The sequence below is a fragment of the Apodemus sylvaticus genome, chromosome 17, assembly GCF_947179515.1.
Source record: "Apodemus sylvaticus chromosome 17, mApoSyl1.1, whole genome shotgun sequence".
NCBI lineage: Eukaryota > Metazoa > Chordata > Mammalia > Rodentia > Muridae > Apodemus > Apodemus sylvaticus.
In genome coordinates, this window is record NC_067488.1 from 51,304,460 (window position 1) to 51,330,435 (window position 25,976).

The 25,976-nt window shown below is 46.7% G+C and overlaps 1 protein-coding gene and 1 pseudogene across 2 annotated transcripts; both read right to left on the bottom strand.

Annotated features, from left to right (window-relative positions):
* Window positions 1-233: 233 nt before the first annotated feature.
* On the bottom strand, window positions 234-4,527 carry LOC127667321 (cytochrome P450 2D3). 2 transcript variants are annotated; one of them, XM_052160318.1, is made up of 9 exons: window positions 4,339-4,527; window positions 3,259-3,430; window positions 2,824-2,976; window positions 2,582-2,742; window positions 1,767-1,943; window positions 1,488-1,629; window positions 1,085-1,272; window positions 507-648; window positions 234-412 (listed from the first exon to the last, which is right to left on the bottom strand). In XM_052160318.1, exons 1-9 carry the CDS (start codon window positions 4,525-4,527, stop codon window positions 234-236), a joined length of 1,503 nt encoding a protein of 500 aa, XP_052016278.1. The 2 variants fall into 2 exon arrangements, with proteins under 2 accessions (XP_052016278.1, XP_052016279.1); XM_052160319.1 differs by lacking the exon at window positions 2,824-2,976.
* Window positions 4,528-9,698: 5,171 nt separating this feature from the next.
* Window positions 9,699-24,626, bottom strand: LOC127667364 (cytochrome P450 2D3-like; annotated as a pseudogene).
* Between the last annotated feature and the right edge of the window lie 1,350 nt (window positions 24,627-25,976).

A 25,976-nucleotide genomic window follows, 5' to 3' on the forward strand; every position in this document is an offset into this window, starting at 1 on the left:
GAAACAGGAGGCTGTGCCTCTGCACTAGGCTGAGGTTACCCCTTTTCTCTTAACACTCAAGTTGTCCATTAATGAAGGGTCAGGAGGAGGCTAGAGTGTGAATGAGGACTGTACTCTGAGGACAGAAAATAGACAGGGATGAGATTTTGAATAAGAAAAGAAATGGCAGCCACAAAACTGGTTTATTACGTGTATGACTCTAAGCTAGGGTGGGGACTAGGATTTGTTTCCTGCTAACGTGTGAATGCACAGAGCTCGTAGGGGGAGGGGCAAACCAGAAATGTAAAGACACCAAGGTCACTGGGCCTGGGCTGCCCAGCGGGCACCGAGAAACTAAAGCGCTGCAGGAGGCAGGTGAAGAAGAGGAAGAGTTCCATGCGGGCCAGGGGCTCCCCCAGGCATGCTCGGCGGCCTGTGGGTGGGAGAGGGTTCAGTGAGCCAGGGGCCTGGCTTCATAATTCAAAGCATTCTGGGAAGAGGAAGGGAAGCCAGGCCTCCCCAGGTACCTGCAGAGAAAGGCATGAAGGCCTCATGCTTCACAAAGTGGCCCTGGGCATCCAGGAAGTGTTCAGGATGGAAGCGGAGGGGCTTCTCCCAGACAGTCTCATCCTTCAGCACGGAGGACAGGTTGGGAAAGAGGGTTGTACCCTGGCAGGAGGCAATGGTGTGAACACAGAAAGGGTGAGGCTTACTAGACCCTTGTCACCAATTTCACAGGCACAGCCTCTACCACACACACTAGATCGCTTCAGGTAATCCCAGCACTAGAGGCTTCTCAGCACTCATTAATACTATGACAGGGATAAGTGACAATTGACAGATGTACACATGCTGTCACCTGTATTTATAGGTAGTGGCTATAAATACAGCCACTCAACTTTTACCTTGCCTGACTTTCTAGCTGGGGATTCCAGTATATAGTTCTTACTACTGTTTGTCTTCCCATACTTACCCAGGGGAAGCTGGTTCTGTGGAGTTGACAATTGGGCTGCCTAAATTCCAGTACTTCAAGAGTGGACAGCTCAGGCCACCAGCTAGCTGGCAACACTGACTAGACAGGGTCATTGGAGGGTCCCAGGCCTACCTTAGGGATAAGGAAGCCCTGTACTTCAATGTCATGAGAAGTTTTGTGTGGCAAGTTCATTGGGACAATGTCTGCGAAGCGCTGCACCTCATGAATGACTGCATTGGTGTAGGGCATGTGGGCCTGGTCTGCCATCTCTGGTCTCCGCACCTGTCCTATGACTTCATCGATTTCCTGTTGTACTCGGACTGGAAGGACATTATCCCCTTAGAAAAGGAACACCAGATGGAGTGCCCTTGTCCCTCCATGACCTCTAATGATAAGGGCTGGGTCCATGGAAGAAAGGTAGCCATCACCCTTACTGGAGTCTGGGTTAAACCAGAACTGGGAGCCACACAAGTCCCAAGTAGGCTTAAGGTGTGTGCCTCTATCCTCCCTTTTTCCCAGCCCCAGCCAGGCTTACGCTGAACATCTGGATGCAGGATCATGAGCAGCAGGGCCCAGGTCAGAGTGATTGAAGTGGTCACAATCCCTGCACCAAACAGGTCATGGACAACCAGTTGTAGATTTGCATCATTGAAGGTACTCTCGGGGTTCCCCTTTGCCTAGGACACAGCAGGACAGCAGACTCAGTGTAGAGACTGGATCGCCCCATAAAACCCTCCTGATAACTCCAGGTGGTTACACATCGGTGTCACTGGGTTAGTCACAGTTCAATGGACACCAGATCCCGTAGTCTCACCTTCTCCATCTCAGCCAGAAAGGCTTCAGTCAGGTCTCGAGGTGGCTGGTCAGGGTCCCAGGTCCTCTTGTGCTCAGTCACCAGCTTATCCACTATGGTGAAAAATGCCTTTTGCCCAGAGAAGACTTTGTCAGCCAACCCTGGGATGCGCAGGAGAATTGGGAACGTGTTCAGAACCTGTAATAGCCATAGAACGTTCTAGGCTTTCCTGTGGCCTTTAATTAGTTGAGTAAATAAGATTTCCAATAATCTTCATTATTATTCCAATGTGTGTTCATGTGCACATGATGTGGGGAGTGCTGTTGCCACAGTCAAGATGTTGAGGTCCGGGAAAACCATACAGAGTCAGTTCTCACCTTACTACGTGACTTCCAGGAATGAAACTCAAGCACCGTGCTTCCCTGGCCAGCTCCTTTACCCTTTGATCACCTTTCTGTCTCCTGGGTATGTGGGCTTAATGTTGGTCTCAGCCAGTCTTAGTTTCCAGCCTCTTCCATGATGGACACAGGCCCTATTTGTTCCCACCCATCACCTCTCTCCTCCTTAGTTCCTGTCTTCTGCTCCTAGCAGCACCTCGGTAGAAAGCTCATAGGCGGTTGGTGGCATTCCTGTGGGCAGAGGCTCAGGTTTTCAGCTTCTAGGAGCCCTGACCTTGGTCCACTTCTCCACTCCATTGCTACAGGCTTGTCAAGCAACAGGCTTCTGTTCCTGTGGTTGATATTTCTAATGTCTCATTCTGAAACCCTGTCTACAGCCTACTCTGGGAAGACGGACAACACAGAAGTGGCTCTGCAGGCTTCCCTTGAGCCTCCTACCTCAGGAAACAAGCCAGTATTCTCTCCCATGTTTTCTTTCAATACTTTTAGCATCTCGATGAAGTCAGGGTCTTCATACTCGAAGCGACGGGCATAAATGAGAGAGGCAATCACATTGCACACGGCTTTGTTCAGGAGAGGGTAAGGATTGAGGGGACTCCCTGGGAGTGGAGATGCAAGGAAAAGTCAGGATATTATTCCCACCTCCCTGTCCCCACTTGCTGTCCACACCCACCACCCACCATCCTTGGCCGTGAAGGCATCACAGAGGTGGCCAGCCTCTTCTGTCACCCATTGCTCCAGCGATTTCTTGCCCAGGCCGAAGTTGCGAAGGGTGGACACAGTGAATCTCCTCTGCTCTCGCCACTCGGGCCCATAAGGTGCAAGGACCACACCTGCAGACACATCTGTGTGTAACCAAGGACACCTGGGTGTGCTGCCCTCTCCCCCCTTCATTTCTCTTTTCCTCTGGGATCAGTATTACCCCTAACCTCACCCTTCCCCAAACACATCTCTACCTGCCTCCAGCATGCTAAGAGTGATCCACAATGGATTTCAGTGACTTTGTTTTTGGATTTCTTAAGTTCATAACCACCTACATCATGTCCTGACCTGCCTCCTCTCACTGTCTCCCAAACTGACTCTGATCCCATCTCTGCCCCGACACTGCATTTTGCCTTTAGCCTTTTGTCCATAGCCAAGGTGTTGAAAGATGGGCATTTCAGGGCGGTCAGCGGTGTCCTCCCCACAGGTCACCAGCACTTCCCGCACTGCCTTCAGTCCATTGACCACGACCATGGGCTTCCAGGCCATCTGCAGGCTGAACACAGCACCATAGCGGTTTTGAAGCTGAAGTAGAGAGACAGAGAGCATAGGAAGGGGAGGTCTCCAGAGATCATGTAACCAGGCAAGGTGTTGAGTGTGCACATACAGGTTCCAGAATATGTGTGTGTAAGCATGTTTGTGTGTATACACATGCAAGTATGTGCACATGTATGTGAACATGTTGGTGTGTATACACATGCATGTGCATGAATGTTTGTGTGCATGTGTGCATGCATGTGTACATGCATGTGTGTGTGAGTGTGTGTGTGTGTGTGTGTGTGTGTGTGTGTCTGTCTGTCTGTTTGTCTTGCTTGTTATTAAACACTGGTCCTTATGTATCCTGGGAAAAATGTCCTTCACTGACCTCCATCCCCAGCCTGAGGATTCCCACCACTGTGATGTCTTATTTTTTAAGTTCAGCAGAGGAATCACAGATGTGACACTGCAGCTGTGACCTTGTCACAGTCAGAAAACTGTTGTGGGGTCCCTTAGCATATCAACATACATGAATTAAACTCTGGTTCCTTGAGATGTGCAGAAAGACCAGAGAACACAGCATCAAGAGATTCAGGCAGCCTCAACCTCTCTCCACTTAGAGTCCTGACTACTAGTATGCTACACTAAACCTTGCACTATGAAAGACCTCGGCTTTGAAAGGATCATAAGGAATTTGGGAACTCTATGGCTGCTGTCCTGTCCAACCAGACTGAACCCTGCTCACCGGCTTCATCCTGCTTCATTCTTTCCCTGTTCATTCTGATTCACCTCCAGGACTTTGACCCCCATAACTTTTGCCATAGAAAGTCCCAGTGGCTGCCACCAAAACATTTCTAAGCTTGTCCCTTCATGGGGACCAGATCCCTTTCTGACCTGTTTCAACCCCCACTATGGACAGCATAACTTCAGGTCCCATACACCACTAAGTCACTCACCTTGTATAAGCTGTATGGCATGTTATTTGGGTCCACCTGCAGCAGGTTACCCAGCACAGGCCATGGCACAGGGCCCGGTGGGTAGCAGGAAGTCCAGCGCTGTCGCCGGTGCATCAGGTCCACCAGTAATATGAAGATGACTGTGAACAGGGCCACAGGCCACAGGCCAGTCCCAGTCAGCAGCTCCATGACTGCTCCACTGCTGCCCAGGCTATCCATAAACCAATGAACAACACTCAATACAGCACCTAGGATCAGGAAGTTCCAAACTTGGATCCCGCCACCGGATAAGGGAGTGCCAGGCTTGCCCTTTGTCCTCGCCTCCAACCCCATTCCTGTGCTTTGTTTGATGAAGTGTAGGGAGGGGTCATAGATGTTCAGTCCCTCCAAAGGGCTGGGCGTGATGGTTCTACTGGGCTGAGTTTGGTAGATAGATGATCTGATGACTGCATACAAAAGAAAAACCTTGTATGCCACACATGCAAAGTTTTGGGGGTTGAGAACATTGCCTCAGAGAGGAATGAGACCTCCCATATCTGCATGGAGCATTTTGTTGGACAGCCATGAGGGGTGACTTGCATCTAGTCAATGGCTTCTATGGACATATGAGCAGTCTGTCTCCTGCAGTTTAGGGAAAGAGGCTGGAGCCCCTATGGATGAGGAAAGGGCAGTGGGGGAGGGCAGCTGGGATCCCTGTGGGCGAGTGAGGGCCAGTGCAGAAAGGCAGCTGGATCATTGCCATCTTCAGTACAGGTCTGTAGTCAGCCAGTTGATCAGGCAGCAAGACATACTACATGGCATTTCTCAGACCCAGTATGAGGAAGCTGAAATATATTAGAATCTTGGGGGAAGGGGCATTAAATAAGTTCAGGAACTTGTCACATGCTGGCCTCTGTCTCTTTTTCACCCTTTGTTTCTTGGTGGATCAGTCTCTCCTGGCAACAGTCTTCTACCTGGAGATAGGTAAGGCAGTTTGCTCCTCATGCCAGAGGCCTATGATCAGGGATGGCAGCCTTGAGGAAAAGAGAAAGATGAGTCCCGAGCCTTCCAACAAATGGCACTTGGGTGCTGGGCACTGCAGGGCACACCACACATGCCAGCTCACCATTCCTAGGATCTGCAGAGGCTCAGACCCTGTCCTTGCTCAGGATACAGACATCTAAAGATTAAAAGCACAGAAGTCCTAGTGGAAGCTAGGCAGGCTCTCTCTTCTGTACCTTCAGTGTGACAGAAGCTGAGTTGAGACCACACCATGTATCCCCACAGCAAGGACTAGGCACAGATCTCCTCCTCTCTGTAGTCTAAGTCACCCCTGTAATAACTACCTTTGTGACACTGGAGCCTGTGGGAGACTCCATGCTGGCCTCCAAGTCTACTTCTCCCTGTTTATGATTCTTGGCCCTGCCCAATGCAGTTCCATAGAATGGCAGCATAGCTTGGGGCAGAGACAAGGATCTGAGCCCAAAGTTGGCCTGAAAGGGGACCTGCATGGGAGTCAGGACAACAGCAGAGATCATGGTAAGAAAGCGAATTAGGGTGACAACTTGCTCAGATCTGTGACATACTCAGGCTTCTGGGTTCCTCTAGGTTTGCTCCAGGACCCTTCCAGTATAACTTCTGGTGCCTGGTTTTTAACCCTGCCTGTCAGTGTTGGGACAACACATTTGGCCTCTCATCTCTACCTGTCTTGTCATACATGACATTGTCTAAGAGAAGCAGTGGCTGTATTTTCCTGCATCAGGTAAGTGAGCCCTTGTGAGGTAAGTGCACAGACAGCTGAGGGATGTCACTTACTGTGTGGTGTGATGGGTTTCCTGTCTGGCTCTTGGGAGAAGACAGTATGCTCTGTTCCTCCTGTGCCTGCTGCCACTGTCCAGTTCCCTTCATCCTCTGTCCATGTCCTCTCAGCCATGGTAACCACTGTGGTCTGTCAGGATCAGGTGACTTGATGGGGACTGGGGTCTGGATATTCATGTCACGTGCACCATGTCCACAACAGGAAGCTGAGTCCTGGGCATCAGGTGGAATTGGGTCTCCCATGTTTGCAATTTTCTGCAAGCATGTGTACAGATAAATGATTGCTATTCTTGGACTCTCTGGAAGAGGACAGATGGAACCTGGACACATCTCTCCTGGACTCTGTCCTTTGAAGTTCCCTTTCCTGCCTTTGATCTGTTTCATTCCCCTGAAATGAGTTTAAGAGCCACCTCTAGGTCTTCTTTCTTTTCCTAAACATTCTCAGAAGTGGGAAGTGACTCATTAAGATGATTGTGACTCTTGAGGGCTGCCTTGGGGAACCTTAGTTTGGACAAAGGATGACCAAGGTTGGCTAGCATTGGTTATACTTTAAACCCTGGATGCTTACTGTACCTCTCATGGTGCGAGGAACAACATGGTTCATTACCATGGTCTGTTACCTATGAAATCTCAAAGCACAGAATCGATGATTCAGATGATTCATTTGGCATGGAATGAAATGTAAAGTATTGAGAATCAACCTCAGATATAATTCCTGGATGTTTTATTTATTCCAAAATGCACACATCGGGGACTGCTGAGCAGGGCATGACACTGGCCAACCTCCATTTCCACCTCCCGTGCTGATGAAGTAGTTGGGTTTTTTAAGTGTTCTCGGATCCAAATAGACTTCTGGTCACAAAGAACACAGCCCAAGGATCAACGAAATAAAGCCAAACTGGGTTTTTGTAATAGTCAAAAACATCCAGGTCAGAGGTCACTGCCTGGCTGCTGAGATGGCTTGGGAGGTAAACATCAGCCACCCAGCCTACAGTCTGAGTTCCAGCTCTTGGAGCCGCACAGCAGAAGGGGTGTCTTCACTCCTCATGGTTGAACCAATTCCCTCTTACCTCTGCAAACACATGGGGCACCCACACACACACCTAAATAATAAATAAACTGATAAATAAATAAACCAAATAATGTTCATTAACATGGTCACTGTAAAAAGGGAAGAAGAGAAATAATCCATTGGGGCAAGAAACTAATGGCACTCCAGAGGTCTGACAAGACAGTAAGTGTCAGAAATGAAATTGCATATGAGATATCTGTAGCAATCATGAGCCAAGGTTTGCACAGATATTTCTGCAAAGTGCACAGTCAGGCAGTCAATAAGCACATAAACAATGACCACTCTCACTTATTATTAGAATAATGAGGCCACAACCTCACTTTGTGGTTGTATCAAAACAGCCCTGAGAACATAGGCTTCCTCAGGGCAGTGCTGGCAGAGCCTTGTGAATTCTTCCTAGAATGTCAACCAGCACTGAGGACAACTGTACAGGAATTCCTCAACAAAACTACTAAGGATGCCATCACCCAGGAGTCCCTTCTGAAAAAACATACAGAAGGCAAAGGAGCCTCCCTGGAGGGGTCATTGGACATCCGTGCCCACAGCTACATGGTCCACAATTGCCCAATGACAGAGAGACAAACAAAAATAGGGCCACTAGTGGTCCCCCAATTCCATGTTACTAAGCTTCAAGACCACTCTAAGATGGCTAATAAAATTGAACTACAAAGCATGCTGTGGTTTTTCCTACAGGTATGAAGGAAGTGGATGTGTCTTAGTTAGAGTTTTTCTGTTGTGAACAGACACCATGACCAAGGCAACTCTTATAAAGACCAACATTTAATTGGGACTGGCTTATAGGTTCAGAGTTTTTGTCCATTATCATCAAGGTGGGATCATGGCAGCATCTGGGCAGGCATGGTGCAGGCAGAGCTGGGAGTTCTACATCTTCATCTGAAGACTGCTAGCAGATTCCTGGTTTCCAGTCAGCTAGTATTAGAGTCTTAAAGTCCACATCTACAGTGACACACCTGGTTAAACAGGGCCACACCTTCTAATAGTGCCACTCCCTAGGCCAAGCATATACAAAGAATAACCCTCCACTCCTTTGACCCCATAGGCTTGTTCAAACAAGTCAGTCTATCAGGGTCATACCTAAATATAGCATAATACAAAATACATTACACTTACTTCAAAGGTACCCATAGTTTATAGCAATCTCAACAATGTTAAAAGTCCAAAGTTTCTTCTGAGATTCACCCAATCATTTAACTGTAATCTCATAGGCAAGACAGAAATCTAGCAGGGCAAACTCCAAACATTGCCATGTCTGATTTCAAAGCTGTCTTCAGATCTCCAACTCCATTTTCATCTTTGTTGATTGCAAAAACTTTCTCCTGAGCTGGTTCTACTCCCTGCTAGCAGCTTTTCTCAGCAGATAGCCCATGACTCTGGCATCATGAACATTTTGTGGTATCCAAGGCAGCTTCAATATTACAGTTTCTTGTTGCAGTGTCTAGGATCCACAATGATCTTCTGAGCTCTTCCAAAGGGTTGGCACCAATTCTCCAGCTCTTCCCTCTGTAGCACTCTAAGCTCTGGTTGATCCACTTCACTGCCTCTTCTGTTCTTGGTGATCATCCCATGTAACTGCCATCTCCAATACACTGGGGTCTTCTGCTGCAATTAGGCTCTACCAATACCCTCTCATAGGCTCTCCTCATGGTGACAAGTTTCAACTCCTTTGCATGACCCCTTCAGTCCTGGGCCATCAACTATAACTTAGGCTGTACCCTCCATGCCTACCACAGTGCCAAGCCTCAGTTGCTCTTCACGACCTCTTTTAGCCTTCAAAACCTGTACCACCTGTGTCACTCTTACAAAGTACATTATCAAGTACAGCTGCTGCAGTAGGTACAGCTTTAGCTATCTCAGGAACACAGATTCTTTGTGCTCTCAGAAAACATTTCCCAGAATATTTCACCTCAGTAATGCTGGTCACTTCTTAATCCTGAGTAATTTCTTAGCTTCAGCTAAGCAGCAGCAATTGTCCCAGTATTCCCTTTTATTATGGAATCTAAAACCAGAGCCACATGGCCAAAGTTATGGAGTTCTGCTGCTTGCTGGGCTGGAACATGGCCCCCTTGTTCTATTACCTTATCACCAACTTTCTCTTTTCCAACTCCTTCACTGCATAAGCTTGGCCTTCCTGGAAATTCCTCTACAGACTGACTTGGAACAAAGATATCTGCATGCCTGTCTCCTACATAGTAAGACTAAAGATTTGGTCCTCCAAGACTGGATTTAAGGTTTTCTTCACCCAGAACTTGCTCTGTTCTTGGCTGGACTTGAGCTCAAAGATCTGATTGTCTTTGCCTCCTGTGATTCAAGGTTTGTGGATCTAACTTTAGCTGGGCCACGATCTTGCCCTAAGGTCAATACTCCCTTAATTCAACATAATATCTTTGAACACAGGATCCAGTTCCATTTGACTTCCTGGTGCCTCTTTAATACTCCATTCATAGATTTGATATTTTGCTTTCTCAGTTTGCTATGCTTGTTTACAAGGCTTTTCATGAGACGTAACCAGAGAACAAAGTCTATGACGGGCATCTCTGAAACTTCCATTGTCAATGCAATTTATCTGAGCTTCATCACCTTAGTCTCAGGCAGACTCTTCAGACAAGGGCTAAAAGTAGCCATGTTCATCACTCAAATATCACAAAACCACTCTCTAGACCACATATTAAATCCTGCACTGAAACCTCTTGGGCCTGGTTCTGACAATTCAAATCACTCTCAGTAACAAAGTCTTCCATATTCCTACTAGGATCGTCCATTAAGCCCCACTTAAAACATTCCATGGCTTTTCCAAACCTGAAGCCCCCAAATCCACATTCTTTAAACAAAAGAATACTCAGGTCTATCACAGCAATACCCCAGTCCCTGGTACCAATTTCTATCTTTCTTAGGGTTTTACTGCTGTGAACAGACACCACGACCAAGGCAACCCTTATAAAGACAACATTTAATTGGGGCTGGCTTACAAGCTCAAAGTTCAATCCATTATCATGAAGGTGGGAACATGGCAGCAACCGGGCAGGCATGGTGTAAGAGGTACTGATCCACATCTTCATCTGAAGGCTGCTGTAAGAATATTGACTTCCAGGCAGCTAGGTTGAGGGTATTTAAGCCCATGCCCACAGTGACAAACCTACCTCAATGAGGCCGCATCTCTTAATAATGTCACTCCCTGGGTCTAGCATATACAAACCATCACAATGACAAATGCAAACTCAAATTATGGGCATAACCAAGGATGGTTCCCACTAGTGTCTTCTGCAGAATCATCTGTCCATTGACCAGAACCTCCTGCTTAAAGGCCAACTGTAACATGTCTGTGGTGTCGTAGTAAATGAGGCCAGGAGACAGAACACCTGTGAAGGAGAGTCCCATCAGACTTTAAGAGTCAGGTTCTTTTGATCGGGAAATGGGAGGAGGGAAGAGGGCTTATGGGACTTATGGGGAGGATTGGGGTGGGGGGACCGGGAAAGGGGAAATCATTTGGAATGTAAACAAAGAATGTAGAAAAAAAAAAGAATCAGGTTCTGTAGCTCAGAGAAGCTGTGCTCTTCCAGAAAAATGGTGACTCCTTTTGCTACAGCAGATTTCTTTCACATCTGTTGACTCCAGCAAGCCTGAGTGTGAAAACAGTAGCTCTCTAATTGTGAGAGCAGACTTAACAACCAATTGTAGCTCTTCACAGACAAGGGGACCTATGTCATCGTTGTCACCAGAACAAGAATTGCACTGACTTCCAGCACAGTCATTCACATGCTCCTCATTGTAACCCTTGAGAATGACTCCTGTGTGCAGTGTGCAGCAAACCCAGCAGTCATTGGTAGGTCGTTTTGTGTGATATTGGGTCAAGCACTGAACCTTAGTACAACTATCTCTCCTCCTACTATATATGGATGCTTCCCTCTCTCATCCCTTTCATTCCTTCCTCCTTCCTCCTGTCAGCACTTCCTGATGACTAACCACCTGTCCCCTTTCTGAGAAAAGGTCTCATTAAACAATCCAGGCTATATACCGCAAGTGGGACTTGAACTTGCAATCTTCTTGCCTCATCTTCCCATGTGCTTTAATGAAGGCCACAACTCCTGGAGTAATGAACTCTGTTCTCACAACATTAAAGTTGTTAATAGTTAGCCTGAGAAAGAGGATCAAGAAGGATTGTAGACTGTTGTCTTGGGGAACAATTTAGACAAGGGTGGGAGTGGACCAAGAATCTGAGTTGCAGACAGAGAACTTGTTTATTGGACATCAACCAGCCTCAACATAGGAGAAGGATGGAGCCACTGCCCCTCCTAGCAAACCACTATACAACTGGTAGGGCTCTGGAGTAACTGGCAATCTATAGTTGCCATAATCACTGGGCCTGGGCTGTCCAGCAGGCACCGAGAAACTAAAGCGCTGCAGGAGGCAGGTGAAGAAGAGGAAGAGTTCCATGTGGGCCAGGGGCCCCCCAGGCATGCTTGGCAGCATGTGGGAGGGAGAGGGTTCAGTGAGCCAGGGGCCTGGCTTCATAATTCAAAGCATTCTGGGAAGAGGAAGGGAAGCCATGCTTCCTGCAGGCACCTGCAGAGAAAGGCATGAAGGCCTCATGCTTCACAAAGTGGCCCTGGGCATCCAGGAAGTGTTCAGGATGGAAGCGGAGGGGCTTCTCCCAGACAGTCTCATCCTTCAGCACGGAGGACAGGTTGGGGATGAGGGTCGTCCCCTGGAAGGAGGCAATGGTGTGAACACAGACAGGATGAGGCTTACTAGACCCTTGTCATCAAGTTCACAGTCACTGCCTCTCATTCATGCACTGTATGCTGTCATGTAAACTCAGTCTTAGAAACTTCTCAGTTCTCATTAATACACAGATATGTGACAAGTAACAGATATACACACACTGCCACCTGTATTTATAGGTAGTGGCTGTTACAACCACTCCTGCCATATTTTGCTTTGCTTACTTTTCTACCTGGGGATTCTAGTGTACATACACTTCTTGCTCTTGTTTCTCTTCCCATACTTACCCAGGGGAAGTTGGTACTGTGGAGTTGAGTTGTATAAATTCCAGTCCTTCATAACTGGTCAGATCAGGTCACCAGCTAGCTGGCCACACTGACTAGACATTGGAGGGTCCCAAGCCTGCCTTAGGGATAGGGAAACCCTGCATTTCAATGTCACAAGAAGCCCTGCATGGCAAAAGCACTGGGAGAATGTCCCCAAAGCACTGCACATCATTAATGACAGTATTGGTGTAGGGCATGTGACCTGGTCTGCCATCTCTGGTTTCCCCACCTGCCCTATGACCTCATCAATTTCCTGTTGTACTCAGCCTGGAAGGACAGCATCCCCTTGGTTAAGGTGCTCCAGGGATGCCCCCTTGTCTTCCTACTACATCTCTGTTAAGGGCTGGGTCATGGGAAAAAGATAGCCATAGCCCTTACTGGAGTCTGGGTTAAACAAGTACCGAGAGCCACAACTGTGCCAAGTAGACCTAATGTGTGTGCCTCCACCTCCTCCTCTTCTCTGCCCAGCCCCATCAGTCTCATGCTGCACATCTGGATGCAGGATCATGAGCAGCAGGGCCCAGGTCAGAGTGATTGAAGTGGTCACAATCCCTGCACCAAACAGGTCATGGACAACCAGTTGTAGATTTGCATCATTGAAGGTACTCTTGGGGTTCCCCTTTGCCTAGGACACAGCAGGACAGCAGACTCAGTGTAGAGACTGGAGCGCCCCATAAAACCCTCCTGATAACTCCAGGTGGTTACACATCGGTGTCACTGGGTTAGTCACAGCTCAATGGACACCAGATCCCGTAGTCTCACCTTCTCCATCTCAGCCAGAAAGGCTTCAGTCAGGTCTCGAGATGGCTGGGGGCCCTATCACCATCACACATGAAGAAACTCTGTTTCCTGAAGATGGGCAGTGAGATCAGAGAGCACAGCAGTGAGAGATTCAGGGAGCCCCAACTCCTCTCTCTACTTAGTGTCCTGATTGACATGGGGTCTTAGACCTCTCAGCAGTCCAAGGCCTCGACTTTGACAGGACCATAATGGACTTGAGACCTATATGGCTGCTGCCTTTTCAAACCAGCATGATCATTATTGTAATATCCTTCTTCACCTGGAATTTGACCCCCAAAACTTTTGCTTTAAAAAGTCCCATGGTATGCCACAAAAAAAAAAAAAAATTGGTAAGGCTGTCTGCCCTTGAGGGCCAAGATCCCTATGGCTTAACCCCAACTGTGTGCTGCTGCGGACACCATAACCTTAGATACCATCCATCACTAAGTCACTCACCTTGTACAAGCTGTATGTCAGGTTATCTAGGTCCACCTGCAGCAGGTTACCCAGCACAGGCCATGGCACAGGGCCTGGTGGGTAGCACGAAGTCCTGTGCTGTCACCGGTGCATCAAGCCCACCAGTAAGAAGAAGATGATTGAATATGGCCACAGACCACAGGCCAGTTCCAGTCAGCAGCTCCATCACAGCCCCATTGCTGTCCAGGCTTCTTAAAGTCCAATGACCATCACTCAATATAACACCTAGGTTCAGGAAGCCCCGAGCTTGGATCCTGCCATCGTATAAGAGAGTGCCAGGGTTGCCCTTTGTCCTCTGTGTCCAGCCCCAATCCATTGTTTTGTTTGTCCAGATGTAGGGAGGGGCCAGAGTCAATAAGTGCCTTCCAGGAGCTTAGCATGCTGATTCTGTTGGGCTGAACATGGTAGACAGATGTCCAGTGGACTCCTGCTTCAAGATGGATGATCTGATCATTGCTTGCAGAAAAATCGTCTGGTATGCTACCCATGCAAAGCTTTGGGGGCTCGTGTTCATTGTCTCAGAGAGGAATGAGAGTCCTTTCTTTCATGGAGTACTTTGTTGGCAGGACATGAGGGGTGACTGTCATCCAGTCAATGGCTTCTGTGGGTGTGTGAGCAGTGGGAGGCTGTCTCATGAAGTTGAAGGGAAAGGCTGGAGACCCTATGGGCAAGGGAATGGCAATGGGGAAAGACAGCTAGAGTCCTTGTGGGCAAGTGAGGGCCAGTGGGAGAAGGCAGCTGGAGCATGTGACATCTTCTGTATGGGTCTGTAGCCACCCAGTTGATCAGGCAGCAAGACATAAAACACGGGATTTCTCAGACCCAGTCTGAGGGAGCTGAGAAATGATCTGAGAATCTACAGGGACTACTAAGTTGGGGCAGAAACTTGTCACATGCTGGCCTCTGTCTTTTATTTACCCTCTGTGTCTTGGTGTGTCAATCTCTCCTGGCAATAGACTTTCATATGGATAGGTAGAGAAGCTTTCTCCTCATATCAGAGGCCTATGGTCAGAGCCATCAGCCATGAGGAAAACAGAAAGATGACTCCTGAGCCTTCTAAAAAATGGCATTTGTGTGCTGGGCACTGCAGGGCACACCACATATTCCAGCTCAACATTCACTAGGGTCAGCAAAGGCTCAGTCCCTGTCCTTGTTGGATCCAGACCTCTGAAAATCAAGCACTCAGAAGTTCCCAGTGGAATATAGGCATGCTCTCTCTGCTGCACGTTCAGTGTGGCGGAAGGGTGCCAGGGACTGAGTGGAGACCACACCAGGCAGCCCCACAGCAAGGACTACACATGTGTCTCCTCCTCTCTGCTGACCATACCACCCCTGCAATGACCACCTCTGTGTCACTGGAACATGAGGGTGACTCCATGCTTATTGCTGGCCTGAACGCCCCACGTCTGCTTCCTCTTCCTGTCCATGCTTCACAGCCCTACCCAACCCAGTTCCCTAGAATGGCACCATTTGGGGTAGATACAAGGGATATTGTTAAGGCCCAATTTGGCCTTAAAGGAGACCTATGTGGGAGTCAGGAAACCAGAATGGGTCATGGTCAGTGTGGGATTATGGGGACAATTTGCTCAGGTCACTGATAGACTCAAGGTACTGGGTTCCTCCTGGTTTGCTTTAGGACTTTTTCCAAGTAATTTCTGGTGCCTGACGATTAAACCTACCTGTCAGAACTGGGACAATACATTCAGCCTCTCATCTCTGTTTCAAGCATTAGCTAAGAGAAGCAGCGGTGCTGACTAGGTGTTGTGTCCAGTGGGGGATAGACTGACTCAGGCTGGATTTTCCTGCATCCGGTAAGTGAGTCCTTGTGAGGTAAGTGCACAGACAGCTGAGGGATGTCACACACTGTTTGCTGTAATGGGTTTCCTCTCTGTCTGCAGCTCTTGGGAGAGGACCTGGATGTTCTGCTCAGCCTCTGCCTGTTGGCATTGTCAGCTTCCTTTCATCCTTAGTCCATGTCCTCTCGGCCATGTGAACAATGGTGGTCTGTCAGGATCAAGTGACTTTAGGGGGACTGGGGTCTGGATGATCATGTCAGCAGCACAGGTGTGCCATGTCCACAACAGGAAGCTGAGTCCTGGTCATCAGGGGAAAGTGGGTCTCCCCTGTTGACAATTCACTGCAGTCATGTGTACAGATAAATGATTGTTGTCCTTTGGACTCTCTGGAAGAGGACAGATGGAACCTGGGCACATCTCTCCTGGACTCTGTCCTTTGAACTGTTTATTTCCCTTTCCTACCTTTGATCTGTGTCATTTCCCTGAAATGATTGCCAAAGTGAGTTTAAGAGCCATCTCTAGGTCTTCTTTCTTTTCCTAAGCATTCTCAGAAGTGGGAAGTGACTCATTAAGATGATTGTGACTCTTGAGGGCTGCCTTGGGAAACCTTAGTTTGGGCAAAGGATGGCCGAGGTTGGCTAGCATTGGTTACACTTTCATTCCTGGATGTGTACTGTACCTTTAATGGCACAAGGCCCCAGTGGACTGTGGTCCATTATGATGGTCTGTTAGCTATGAAATCTCAAAGCACAGAATAAACACTTCAGATGATTCATTTGGCATGAAATGAAATGTAAAGTACTAAGAATCAACTTCATAGATAATCCTGGAGGAGTTTATGTGTATTCCTAAAATGCACACAAAGGGTACTGCTAAGCAGGATCATGACACTCACCAACCTCCATTTCCACCTCTCCTGCTGAAGAAGGGGACCAAAGGCCGGAAAGGGAAATGAACAGTGCACAGGGCAGAGTCCAGGAGAGATGTGCCCAGGTTCCATGTGACCTCTTCCAGAGAGTCCAAAGGACAACTTCTTGCTGTTTGTAAAGTTGTTTTGAAATCCAAAAGGACTTCTGGTCACAAAGAACATAGCCCACGTAACAAAGACATAAGCCAAACTGGGTTTTTGTAATAGGTAAAAACACCCATGTTAGGGCTCACTGCCTGGCTGCTGAGGTGGCTTTGGGGTAACCCTCAAAGACTCATACAAGTTTTTAGACCTCATGGGACAGAGAACATGGAGACTGTGGAAACAGTCATCAAAAAACTAATCAAAAATGAAGTTGTAATGACCCTTCTCTTTCCTTTAATGTGACCAGTTATTTGGACTCAATCATAGACTAGTCTGGAAATCAATCCAATATTGGGAAAAAAATAAAATAATGGTCTTCATTTGGAATACTAGCTCTGGACATGTTCAGAGCATGTTTGGAAATTGACAATGCCTTGTGTGAAGTTACATTTGCAGTGGATAAAATTAGACAGGATCTGGATTTTGAACAAATATTGCTGGAGGTATTAAGGCTCCTAAGTTTTTATTAATTTGTCATGTTAAAATTATTTTTGTATCTTCTATGGTATTTAATGTAAGTTGTATTGACTGTACACTTTCTAATCGTGTTAGTGTGTTGAAATCTGGCATGGCTCTTATGGTGGTCTATCAACCAGCTTTTGTTTTATAGCCTATGAGTATTATAGCACCTTGGTATTCTGAAAAAAAAAGCATGCAGATACTGGAAGAAATGAGTCAGGCTTTAAACAGAAACAAGAGTGTAGTGGGCTTGACTATTGCTGGTATAACAGCTTTGATCACATTAATAACTAGCATCACTGTTTTTGCAATTGCTTTGACACAAGAAGTGAAGAAAGCTACTTTTGTTAATCATTTAGCAAAAAAATGTTGCTAATACTCTAAGTATTCAAGAAGATTTAGACAGACATTTGGAACAGTGAAGTGATGCCCCTTATATCCTATTTGAATTATTAGAGAGGAAGTTCAGATTTTAAGAGTAAGAAGCTCCCTTGAGTGTCACTGTAAATTCCAATGGATTTGTGTCACTCTAAAATTTACAGTGGTAGTCACTATAATTGGGAGAAAGATCAAAGACACCTGCAGGGTGTTGGACGTAATTTTAACACCTCTCTGGATATTTTAACTTTGCATTTTTAGATTATGAATTTAAGCAAGCTGCTTCACTGAGTTTTGGTGCTCTGGAAAATGCTGATAAAATTATTCATGGCCTGAGGTCAGTATTTTCATCTTGGTCAAACTTCCAAAATGGCTTATATAGTTTGATCATGCTAGCCCTTCTTGTCCTGGGAATTATTTTATTCCTGCCCATCCTGATAAAACTCGCCTTTAATAACATCAAAATGTTAATGACCAAAATACAAGGTTTGAAACTAAAAATAAACCCCCAGCCAGACTTATTGATTGAACAGGCTGGCAGTCAAAGATGGGTAAGATTCTGCACAGTTCCTTACCAACCTAAGACAGAAATCCAATGCTTTTGAAAATGCATATTCAAAGATGAGTAAGGAAGGGATTCTTATTAGAACAGCCTAACCAAACAAGTGAAAGATCTGTATGAAAATAGCTTCAAGTCTCTCAAGAAAGAAATTGAAGATCTCAGAAAATGGAGAGATCTTCCATGCTCATGGATTGGCAGAATTAACAGTAAAAACTGCCCTCCTAGCAAAAGCAATCTACACTTTCAATGCAATCCCCATCAAAATCCCAACACAATTCCTGAAAGATATGGAAAGAGCAATTCTCAAATTCATCTGGAAAAGTGAAAAACCTAGAATAGCTAAAATAATTCTAACAATTACAATATGACTGAGGGAATCACCATCCCAAACCTCAAGCTATACAGAGCAATAGTGATTAAAAACTGCATGGTGTTGGCACAGAGACAGATACATTGATCAATGGAATAGAATTGGAGACTCAGAAATAAAACCTCATACTTATAAACACTTGATATTTGACAAAGAAAACAAAGCTATACAATGGAAAAGCCAAATCATCTTTAATAAATGGTGCTGGTGTAACTTTAGTCCGTATGTAGAAAAGTGAAAATAGATCCATATTTGTCACCTGGCACAAAGCTCAAGTCCAAGTGGATCAAGGACCTCAACATAAAACAAGATACAATGCATCTGATAGAAGAGAAACTGGGAAAGAGCTGCAAACTCATTATCACAAGGGGAAATTTCCAAGACAGAGCTCTAATGGCCCAGGCTCTAAATCAATAATATGAGCAGGGGTCAGAACACCTCCAAAGGAGAGGCCCGTAAGACTTCAATATACCAGACTGGGTACACAAGGCTCTATGTCTTGTACTTTTGGTACCTATTGCATCCAGGATCTCATGGATGTTGGGCAAATGCTCTCCCAATGATCTACATTCACATCCTGCGATCTAGACCTTGTGGATAGGAATATCACATCTTCTAGGTCATTTCAGATATGACCACTCAGCTGTGACCTTAGCAGAACCTGGAAACTGCCACTGGACCTCCTAGCCTCTATACTGCATAAAGTCAGGTGTATTGAGGCAGGCAGTGAGGTCCAAGATCTCACAGCGCCTTTCTCATTTTCTTATCTTGAATAAAATGCTTCGTTAGACCCTGATCCCTCTTCCATATCCACAAGACCTCATCAATTAAAGGCAGCAGAAGTCTTCTATATCTTCTTTCCTGTGAAACCCTGGGCCAAGTCAGCTGTCAGGTCCTGCCCTGATTCCTGGTCTTTCTGTCCACACTTTGCAATTAAAAAGAGGAATGAGTCCTCAGAAACTTTAGTTCCTGTCAGAAGGAAAATGCTAAAGCTGATACTTGTGGTCAAAGCTCCCTGTCTGTCCTGTGGCTTCAGCACCATTGTTTTGCTACAGGTTCTGTGATCTCTGTTGCCCTTCATTCCCACCTCTCCTGTGTATACAAGCCATATGGCACACTCATTGATGTTACACACTACATATTGACATGCATGTTGTAGCATGTTGGGCCTGGAGGCAGCTGGAATTCCAGAACTTGCATCAATGTATCAGGCCAACCAGAAAAAGGAAGGAGACATGAACATGACCACAGTTCATCTCCAGTCAGGTACCTAATGCGTACATCATTGCTCATAAGTCATTCAGGAACCATCCTATATCAACCACCACAGCCAACTGAGCTTAGAAAGGAGACCTCTTACTACAACCTGCCATCTGGTCCCCCATTAAAGGAGTCAAGACTGACTCTTGTCTTTCTCCCTGAGTTGAGCTCCTGTATTTTCTCTCAGTCTGGGTGCCGGGAGAGACCAGAGTCCTCTAGGAAAGTTTTCCTCCTAGTTTCCATTATCATTATCTCCTTCCCCTCCTGGTACTAATTCACTAGAGGGCATCAGATATAGAGCTGACTCCACAGGAGGTATGTAAACTGGTTATTTAAAGATGGCACTGTAAGCATAGGGAACAAGTGTCCAGTGAACCCCTGCTCCAAGGGGCATGATCATCACCCACTCATCTGACAGGCCATACTCACAGCTTGAAGGAGTCAAACAACATTAACTTAGACTAGTGTAAAACTTTCTAGCACCATTAAAAGGGGGGAGAGAAGGGCTGTGGAGAACATTCAGCACTGAAGAGCACTGGTTTCTCTTCCAGTGCACCCAGGATTCACTCCTAGCACTCACAGGATGATTTACAACTAAAGGAAACGCAAGTCCACAGGAATATTATACACTATTCTGTCCTCTGTGTACATTGCATGCATGAAGGCAAATACCCATGGATATACAATAACAATAAAGTGGAGAAGTGGGGCAAAGAAGAGGGTGTGGTAAAAATATGTGATTATTTCTGTAGGTACATGAGGGGTTCTATGAAGTATACTTTCCCCAGCATGGGGAGTGTTTGATCCTGTTCATTTTACAAACCAGTGTCTGACTAGTGATGAGCTATGGGAGCAGAATCCTTAAGATTCCTATTTAAGTGGAACCTGTGGGACATTTACCTTTTCACAAAAGCAAAAGCAGTGTCTGCACACAAATGAGTTTCAAGGCCAGCCATACAGGTCAGGGTCTTGGGATGCTATAGGCCTGCCTCAGATTATATGGAATCTAAAATGAGTCTTGTGGAATGTCACATGCTCTAGAACTGTGACCCAACCAATCCTACACACTTTCAAGACTCCAAAATACTTGAAGTTTCCTAGTGAGTAGCATCCAGTACATTTGTCACACATGGTTGCAAGGAGGTCTCTTTTCAACCAAACAGGTTGTTCCCAGACAGAACAACAGAATCCTGCCCATCTTCCTGGAATCTGATCTGTCCCCATTTGCTAAAGTAGATTTCTTCCATGTCCTTTGACTCTAGCAAGCCCAAATGTGAAGACAGCAGCATTTCTAGTTGTGAGAGTTGTGTTAACCACCATTTGTGGCTCTTCAGGTTCATGGGGACATATGTCAACATTGTCACCAGAACAGGCATTGTGCTGACTTCCAGTCATAGACATTCATACTCTCCTCATAGTAATCCTTGAGAATGACTTCTGTGTGCAGTGTGTGACCAACACAGGAGCCATTCATATGTCTTTTAGTGTGATATAGGGTCAACCAGGGAACATCAGCACAACTATCTCTCCTCCTACTTTATCTGGATGCTTCCCTCTCTCCTCCCTTTCATCCCTTCCACCTTCCTACTGTCAGCATCCCAAGATGACCACGAACTCGTGCCCTTTCTGAGAAGGGTCTCATTAAGTAGTCCAATCTATGCAGCACATGTGGGCCTTGAATTTGCCATCTTCTTCCCTCATCCTCCCATGTGCTTTAGTAAAAGCAACTGATCCTGGATTAATAAACTCTATTCTCACCACATTAAAGTTGTTCATAGGTTGTACTGAGACAGAGGGTCAAGAAGGATTCTTGGGACCCAATTAAGACAAGCATGGAAATTGGAAAAAGAATCTGAGTTGCAGACACAGAACTTGTTTATTGGACATCAATCAGTCAAAACTGGAGAGAAGAATGGAGATACTGGCCCTGCTAGTAAACCACTGCACAGAGATGGTAGGGCTCTGGAGTAATTGGCATCGTGTAGTTGCCATATCACTGGGCCTGAGCTGTCCAAGGGGCACTGAGAAGCTAAAAGTGTAAACATGGACATGGTGAGGCTTACTTGATCCTAGTGACCAATTTCACAGGCACAGCCTCTACCACACACACTGCATGCAGTCATCTAAACTCATCTGTAGAAGATTTTCACCTTTTGTTAATACTATGACATGGATATGTGATAAGTGACAGATGTATACACAATGTCACCTGAATGTGAAGGTAGTGTCTGTTACAACCACGCCTTCCATATTTTACCTTGCTTGCCTTTTTAGCTGGGGATTCTATAGAACAGCTCTTAGTCTTGTTTCTCTTCCCATACTTACTCAGGGGGAGTTGGTTCTGTTGATTTGAGAACTGGGTTTCCTTAATGCTAATCCTCCATAACTGAGCAGATCAGGCCAGCGGCTAGCTGGCAACACTGACTAGTTATTTGAGGGACCCAGGCCTACCTTAGAGATAAGGAAGCCCTGCACTTTAATGTCACTAGAAGCCCTGTGTGGTAAAGTTATTGGGACAATGTCTGTAAAGCGCTGCACCTCATGAATGACAGTCTGCCAACTCTGGTCTCCGCATCTGCCCAATGACCTTGTCGATTTCCTGTTGTACTTGGCTTGGAAAGACAGCATCTCAGCTAAAAAGGCATCAGTCAGGTCTCTAGGTGGCTGGTCAGGGACCCAGGACCTCTTGTGCTCAGTCGCCAACTTATTCACCATGGTGAGAAATGTCGTTCGCCCAGGAAAGACTTTGTCAGACAACCCTGGGATGTGCAGGAGAATTGGGAACACGTTCAGAACCTGTAACAGACATAGAATATGCTAGGCCTTCCTGCTGCCTTTAATTTAACGAGTTAAGTAAGTTTTCTAGTAATAATATTCATTGATATTTCAATGTGTGTTCATGTGCACATGATGTGAAGAGTGCTGTTGCCACAACCAAGATGTTGAGGTCCAGAAAAACCATAGAGATTCAGTTATCTTACTACATAGCATTCAGGAATGAAACTCAAGGGGCATGCTTGCCTGCAAGTTCCTTACCTGCTGACTCTCTCTCTCTCTCTCTCTCTCTCTCTCTCTCTCTCTCTCTCTCTCTCTCTCTCTCTCTCTCTCTCCTGGGTACATGGACTTAGTGTTGATCTCAACCAGTCTCAGCCTCTTCCATGATGGACACAGGCCCTAGTTGTTCCCACCCATCACCTGACTCCTCCTTAGTTCTAGCCTTCAGGCCTTTGCAGCCCCATGATGGAGAAAACAATATTGTACCAGGAAATCTAATAGGCGTTGGTGGATTCCATGTGGGCAAAGTGCCAGGTTTTCAGCTTCTAGAAGCCATGACCTTGGTCCACTTCTCCCCTCTTATTACCGACAGCTTGTCAAGCACCAGGCTTCTATTTTAGTGGTTGACCTTTCTAGATGTCTCCTTTTCGAATCCCCTGTTAAAGCCTCCTCTAGGAAGATGGACAGCAGAGGATTCATTCTGCCGGCTACCTATGAGCTTTGTACCTCAGGGATCAAGCCAGTTTTCTCTTTTGCATCTTCTATCAATACGTTTAGCATCTTGATGAAGTCAGGGTCTTCATACTCAAAATGACGGGCAAAAATGAGAGAGGCAATCACATTGCACACATCTTTTACCAGGAGTGGGTAAGAATTGAGGAGACTCCCTGGGAGTGGAGATGCAAGGAAAAGTCAGGATATTGTGCCCATCTCTCTGTCCCCATTTTCAGTCCACACCCATCACCCACCAGCCTGGGCAGTGAAAGCATCACAGAGGTAGCCAGCCTCCTTCATTGTCCAGTGTGCCAGAGATTTCTTACCCACCCCAAAGTTGTGCAGGGTGGACATAGAATCTCCCCTGCTCTTGCCACTCAGGCCCATAAGGTGCAAGGACCACACCTGCAGGTACATCTGTGTGTAACCAAATAGAAGTGGGCTGTGCTCTCCCCCTCCCCCTTCATGTCTCTTCTCCTCTGGGATCAGCATCCCCCATAACCTCACCCTTCCCCCAAACCCATCTCTACCTGCCTCCAGCATGCTCAGGAGGCTCCACAATGGATTTCAGTAACTTTCTGTTGGAATGTTTAACTCCATTACCACCTGCATCATGCCCTGATCTTCCTCTGCTCACTGTCCCCCATGTCTGGCTATAATCCCATCTCTGCCCCCACATAGTATTATGCCTTTAGCTTTGGGTCCACAGTTTATATGATGAAGGTTGGCCATTGGAGGGTGTTCTCTCCATGGGTTACCAGCACTTCCTGCACCACCTTCAGGCCATTGATCACAACCAAAGACCACCTGCAGGTTGAACAAATCACCATAGTGGTTTTGAAGATGCAGTAGAGGACAGAGCACATAGGAAGTGGAGGTCACCAAAGACCATGCAACCAGGCTCACTGAGCAAACATGGGCTAGGTGTTGAGTAAGAACACACTCGTTCCAGTGTGTATGTGTATGAGAACATGTTGGTGTGCATTCATGTGTGTAAGTGTGTGTGTGTGTGTGTGTGTGTGTGTGTGTGTGGCTTGCTTGTTATTTGCCTTGGTTCTCATATATCCTGGGAAAATGCTCTTCACTGAGCTCCATCCCCAGCCTGAGGATGCCTGCCCCTGTGGTATCTTTTGTTTCAAGTTCAGTGAAGGAATCACAGTAGATCTGACATCCTGAGTATGACCTTGCAAGAGCCAGAAATCTCTCCTGAGGCCCCTCTGCATTTCATCATAGATGCAAAAACTCTGTTTCCTCGAGATGGGCAGTGAGATCGGAGAGCACAGAAGCAAGAGATTCAGGCAACCACAGCCCCTTTATCCACTCGGTGTCCTGACTGACATGGTTCATTAGACTTTGCACCATGGTAAGACTTCATCTTTCACAGGATCATAAGGGACTTGGGATCTCTATGGCTGCTGCCCTGTCGAACCAGCCGGAACCTGTTTTAACATTCTGCTTCACTTCCTGGATTTTGACCCCCAAAACTTTTGCTTTAAAAAGTCCCACTGTATGCCACAAAAAATTTGCTAAGTCTGTCTGTTCTTGTGGGCCCAGATCCCTGTCTGTCCTATGGCTCAACCCCAACTGTGTGCTGCTATGTACAACATAACCTCAGTTACCATCTACCACTAAGTCACTCACCTTGTACAAGCTGTATGGCATGTTTTGTACGCCTACATGCAGCAGGTTACCCAGCACAGGCTATGGCATAAGGCCTGAAGGGTCGTGAGAAGTCCAACACTATCACCAGTGCATTAGGTCCATCAGTTTATATGAAAATGAAAATGACTGTGAATATGGCCACAGGCCACAGGCCAGTCCCAGTCAGAAGCCTTATCCCAGCCCCACTGCTGCCCAGACTTCCCAGAGACCAATTACCAACACCTAATATAACACCTAAGATCAGGAAGCCCCAAGCTTGGATCCTGCCACCTTATAAAAAAGTGTCAGAGTTGCCCTTTGTCCTCTGCCTCCAGGCCCAATCCTGTGTTTTGTTTGGCCAAGTGTAGGGAGCTGGACTGAGGCACATGAACAGTAGATCTCTCTGTCAAGATTGATGATCTGATCATTGTGTGCAGACAGACATCTTGTATGTCACATTTGCAAAGCTTTGTGGGCTTGAGGACATTGCCTCAGAGAGGAGTGAGACCTCCCAGATCTGCATGAAGCACTTTGTTGGCAGGATATGAGGGGTGACTGTCATCCAGGCAATGGCTTCTGTAGGTGTGTGAGCAGTGGGAGGCTGTCTCCTGCAGATGAGGGAAAGAGCCTGGAGACCCTATGGGCAAAGGAAGGGCGATGGGGGAAGACAGCGAGAGTCCCTGTGGGTAAGCGAGGGCCAGTGAGGAAAGGCAGCTGAAACATTGCCATCTTCAGTACAGGTCTGTAGTCACCAAGTTGATCCAGGCAGCAAGACATAAAACACGGGATTTCTCAGACCCAGTCTGATGGAGCTGAGAAATGATCTAAGAATCTGTGGGGACCCTTAAGTTGGTACAGGAACTTGTCACATGCTGGTCTCTATCTCTTATTCACCCTCTGTTTCTTGTTGTGTCAAACTCTCCTGGCAACAGACTTTCATATGGATAGGTAGTGGAGCTTTCTCTTCATATCAGAGGTCTATGGTCAGAGTAGGCAGCCACAAGGAAAACAGAGAGATGTCTCCTAAGGCTTCCAACAAATGGTGCTGTGTGCTGGGCATGGCTGGGCACACCACACATGCCAGCTCACCATTCACTAGGGTCAGCAGAGACTCAGTCCCTGTCCTTGCTGGATGCAGACCTCTGAAAATCAAAGGCTCAGAAGTCCCAGTGAAATCCAGGAAGACTCTGTCTGTTGCACCTTCAGTGTGACAGAAGGGAGGCAGGGGCTGAGTGGAGACCCATAGCAAGGACTACACAAATTTCTCCCTCTCTGCTGATGATGTCACCCCTGCATTCACCACATCTGAGTCACTGGAGCCTGAGGGTAACTCCATGCTTCTTGTTGGACTGAAGCCTCTAAGTCTGCTCCATCTCCCTGTTGATATTTCTTGGCCCTACCCAACCCAGTTCCCTCTAA

Coding starts and splice junctions, on each gene's coding strand:
- LOC127667321 (XM_052160318.1), bottom strand. CDS start 4,527: ATGGAGCTGCTGACTGGGACTGGCCTGTGGCCTGTGGCCCTGTTCACA. Junction 2,743..2,823: donor TGCCTTCACGGCCAAGGATG/GTGGGTGGTGGG, acceptor CTCCACTCCCAG/GGAGTCCCCTCAATCCTTAC. Junction 413..506: donor CTTCATGCCTTTCTCTGCAG/GTACCTGGGGAG, acceptor TCCCACCCACAG/GCCGCCGAGCATGCCTGGGG.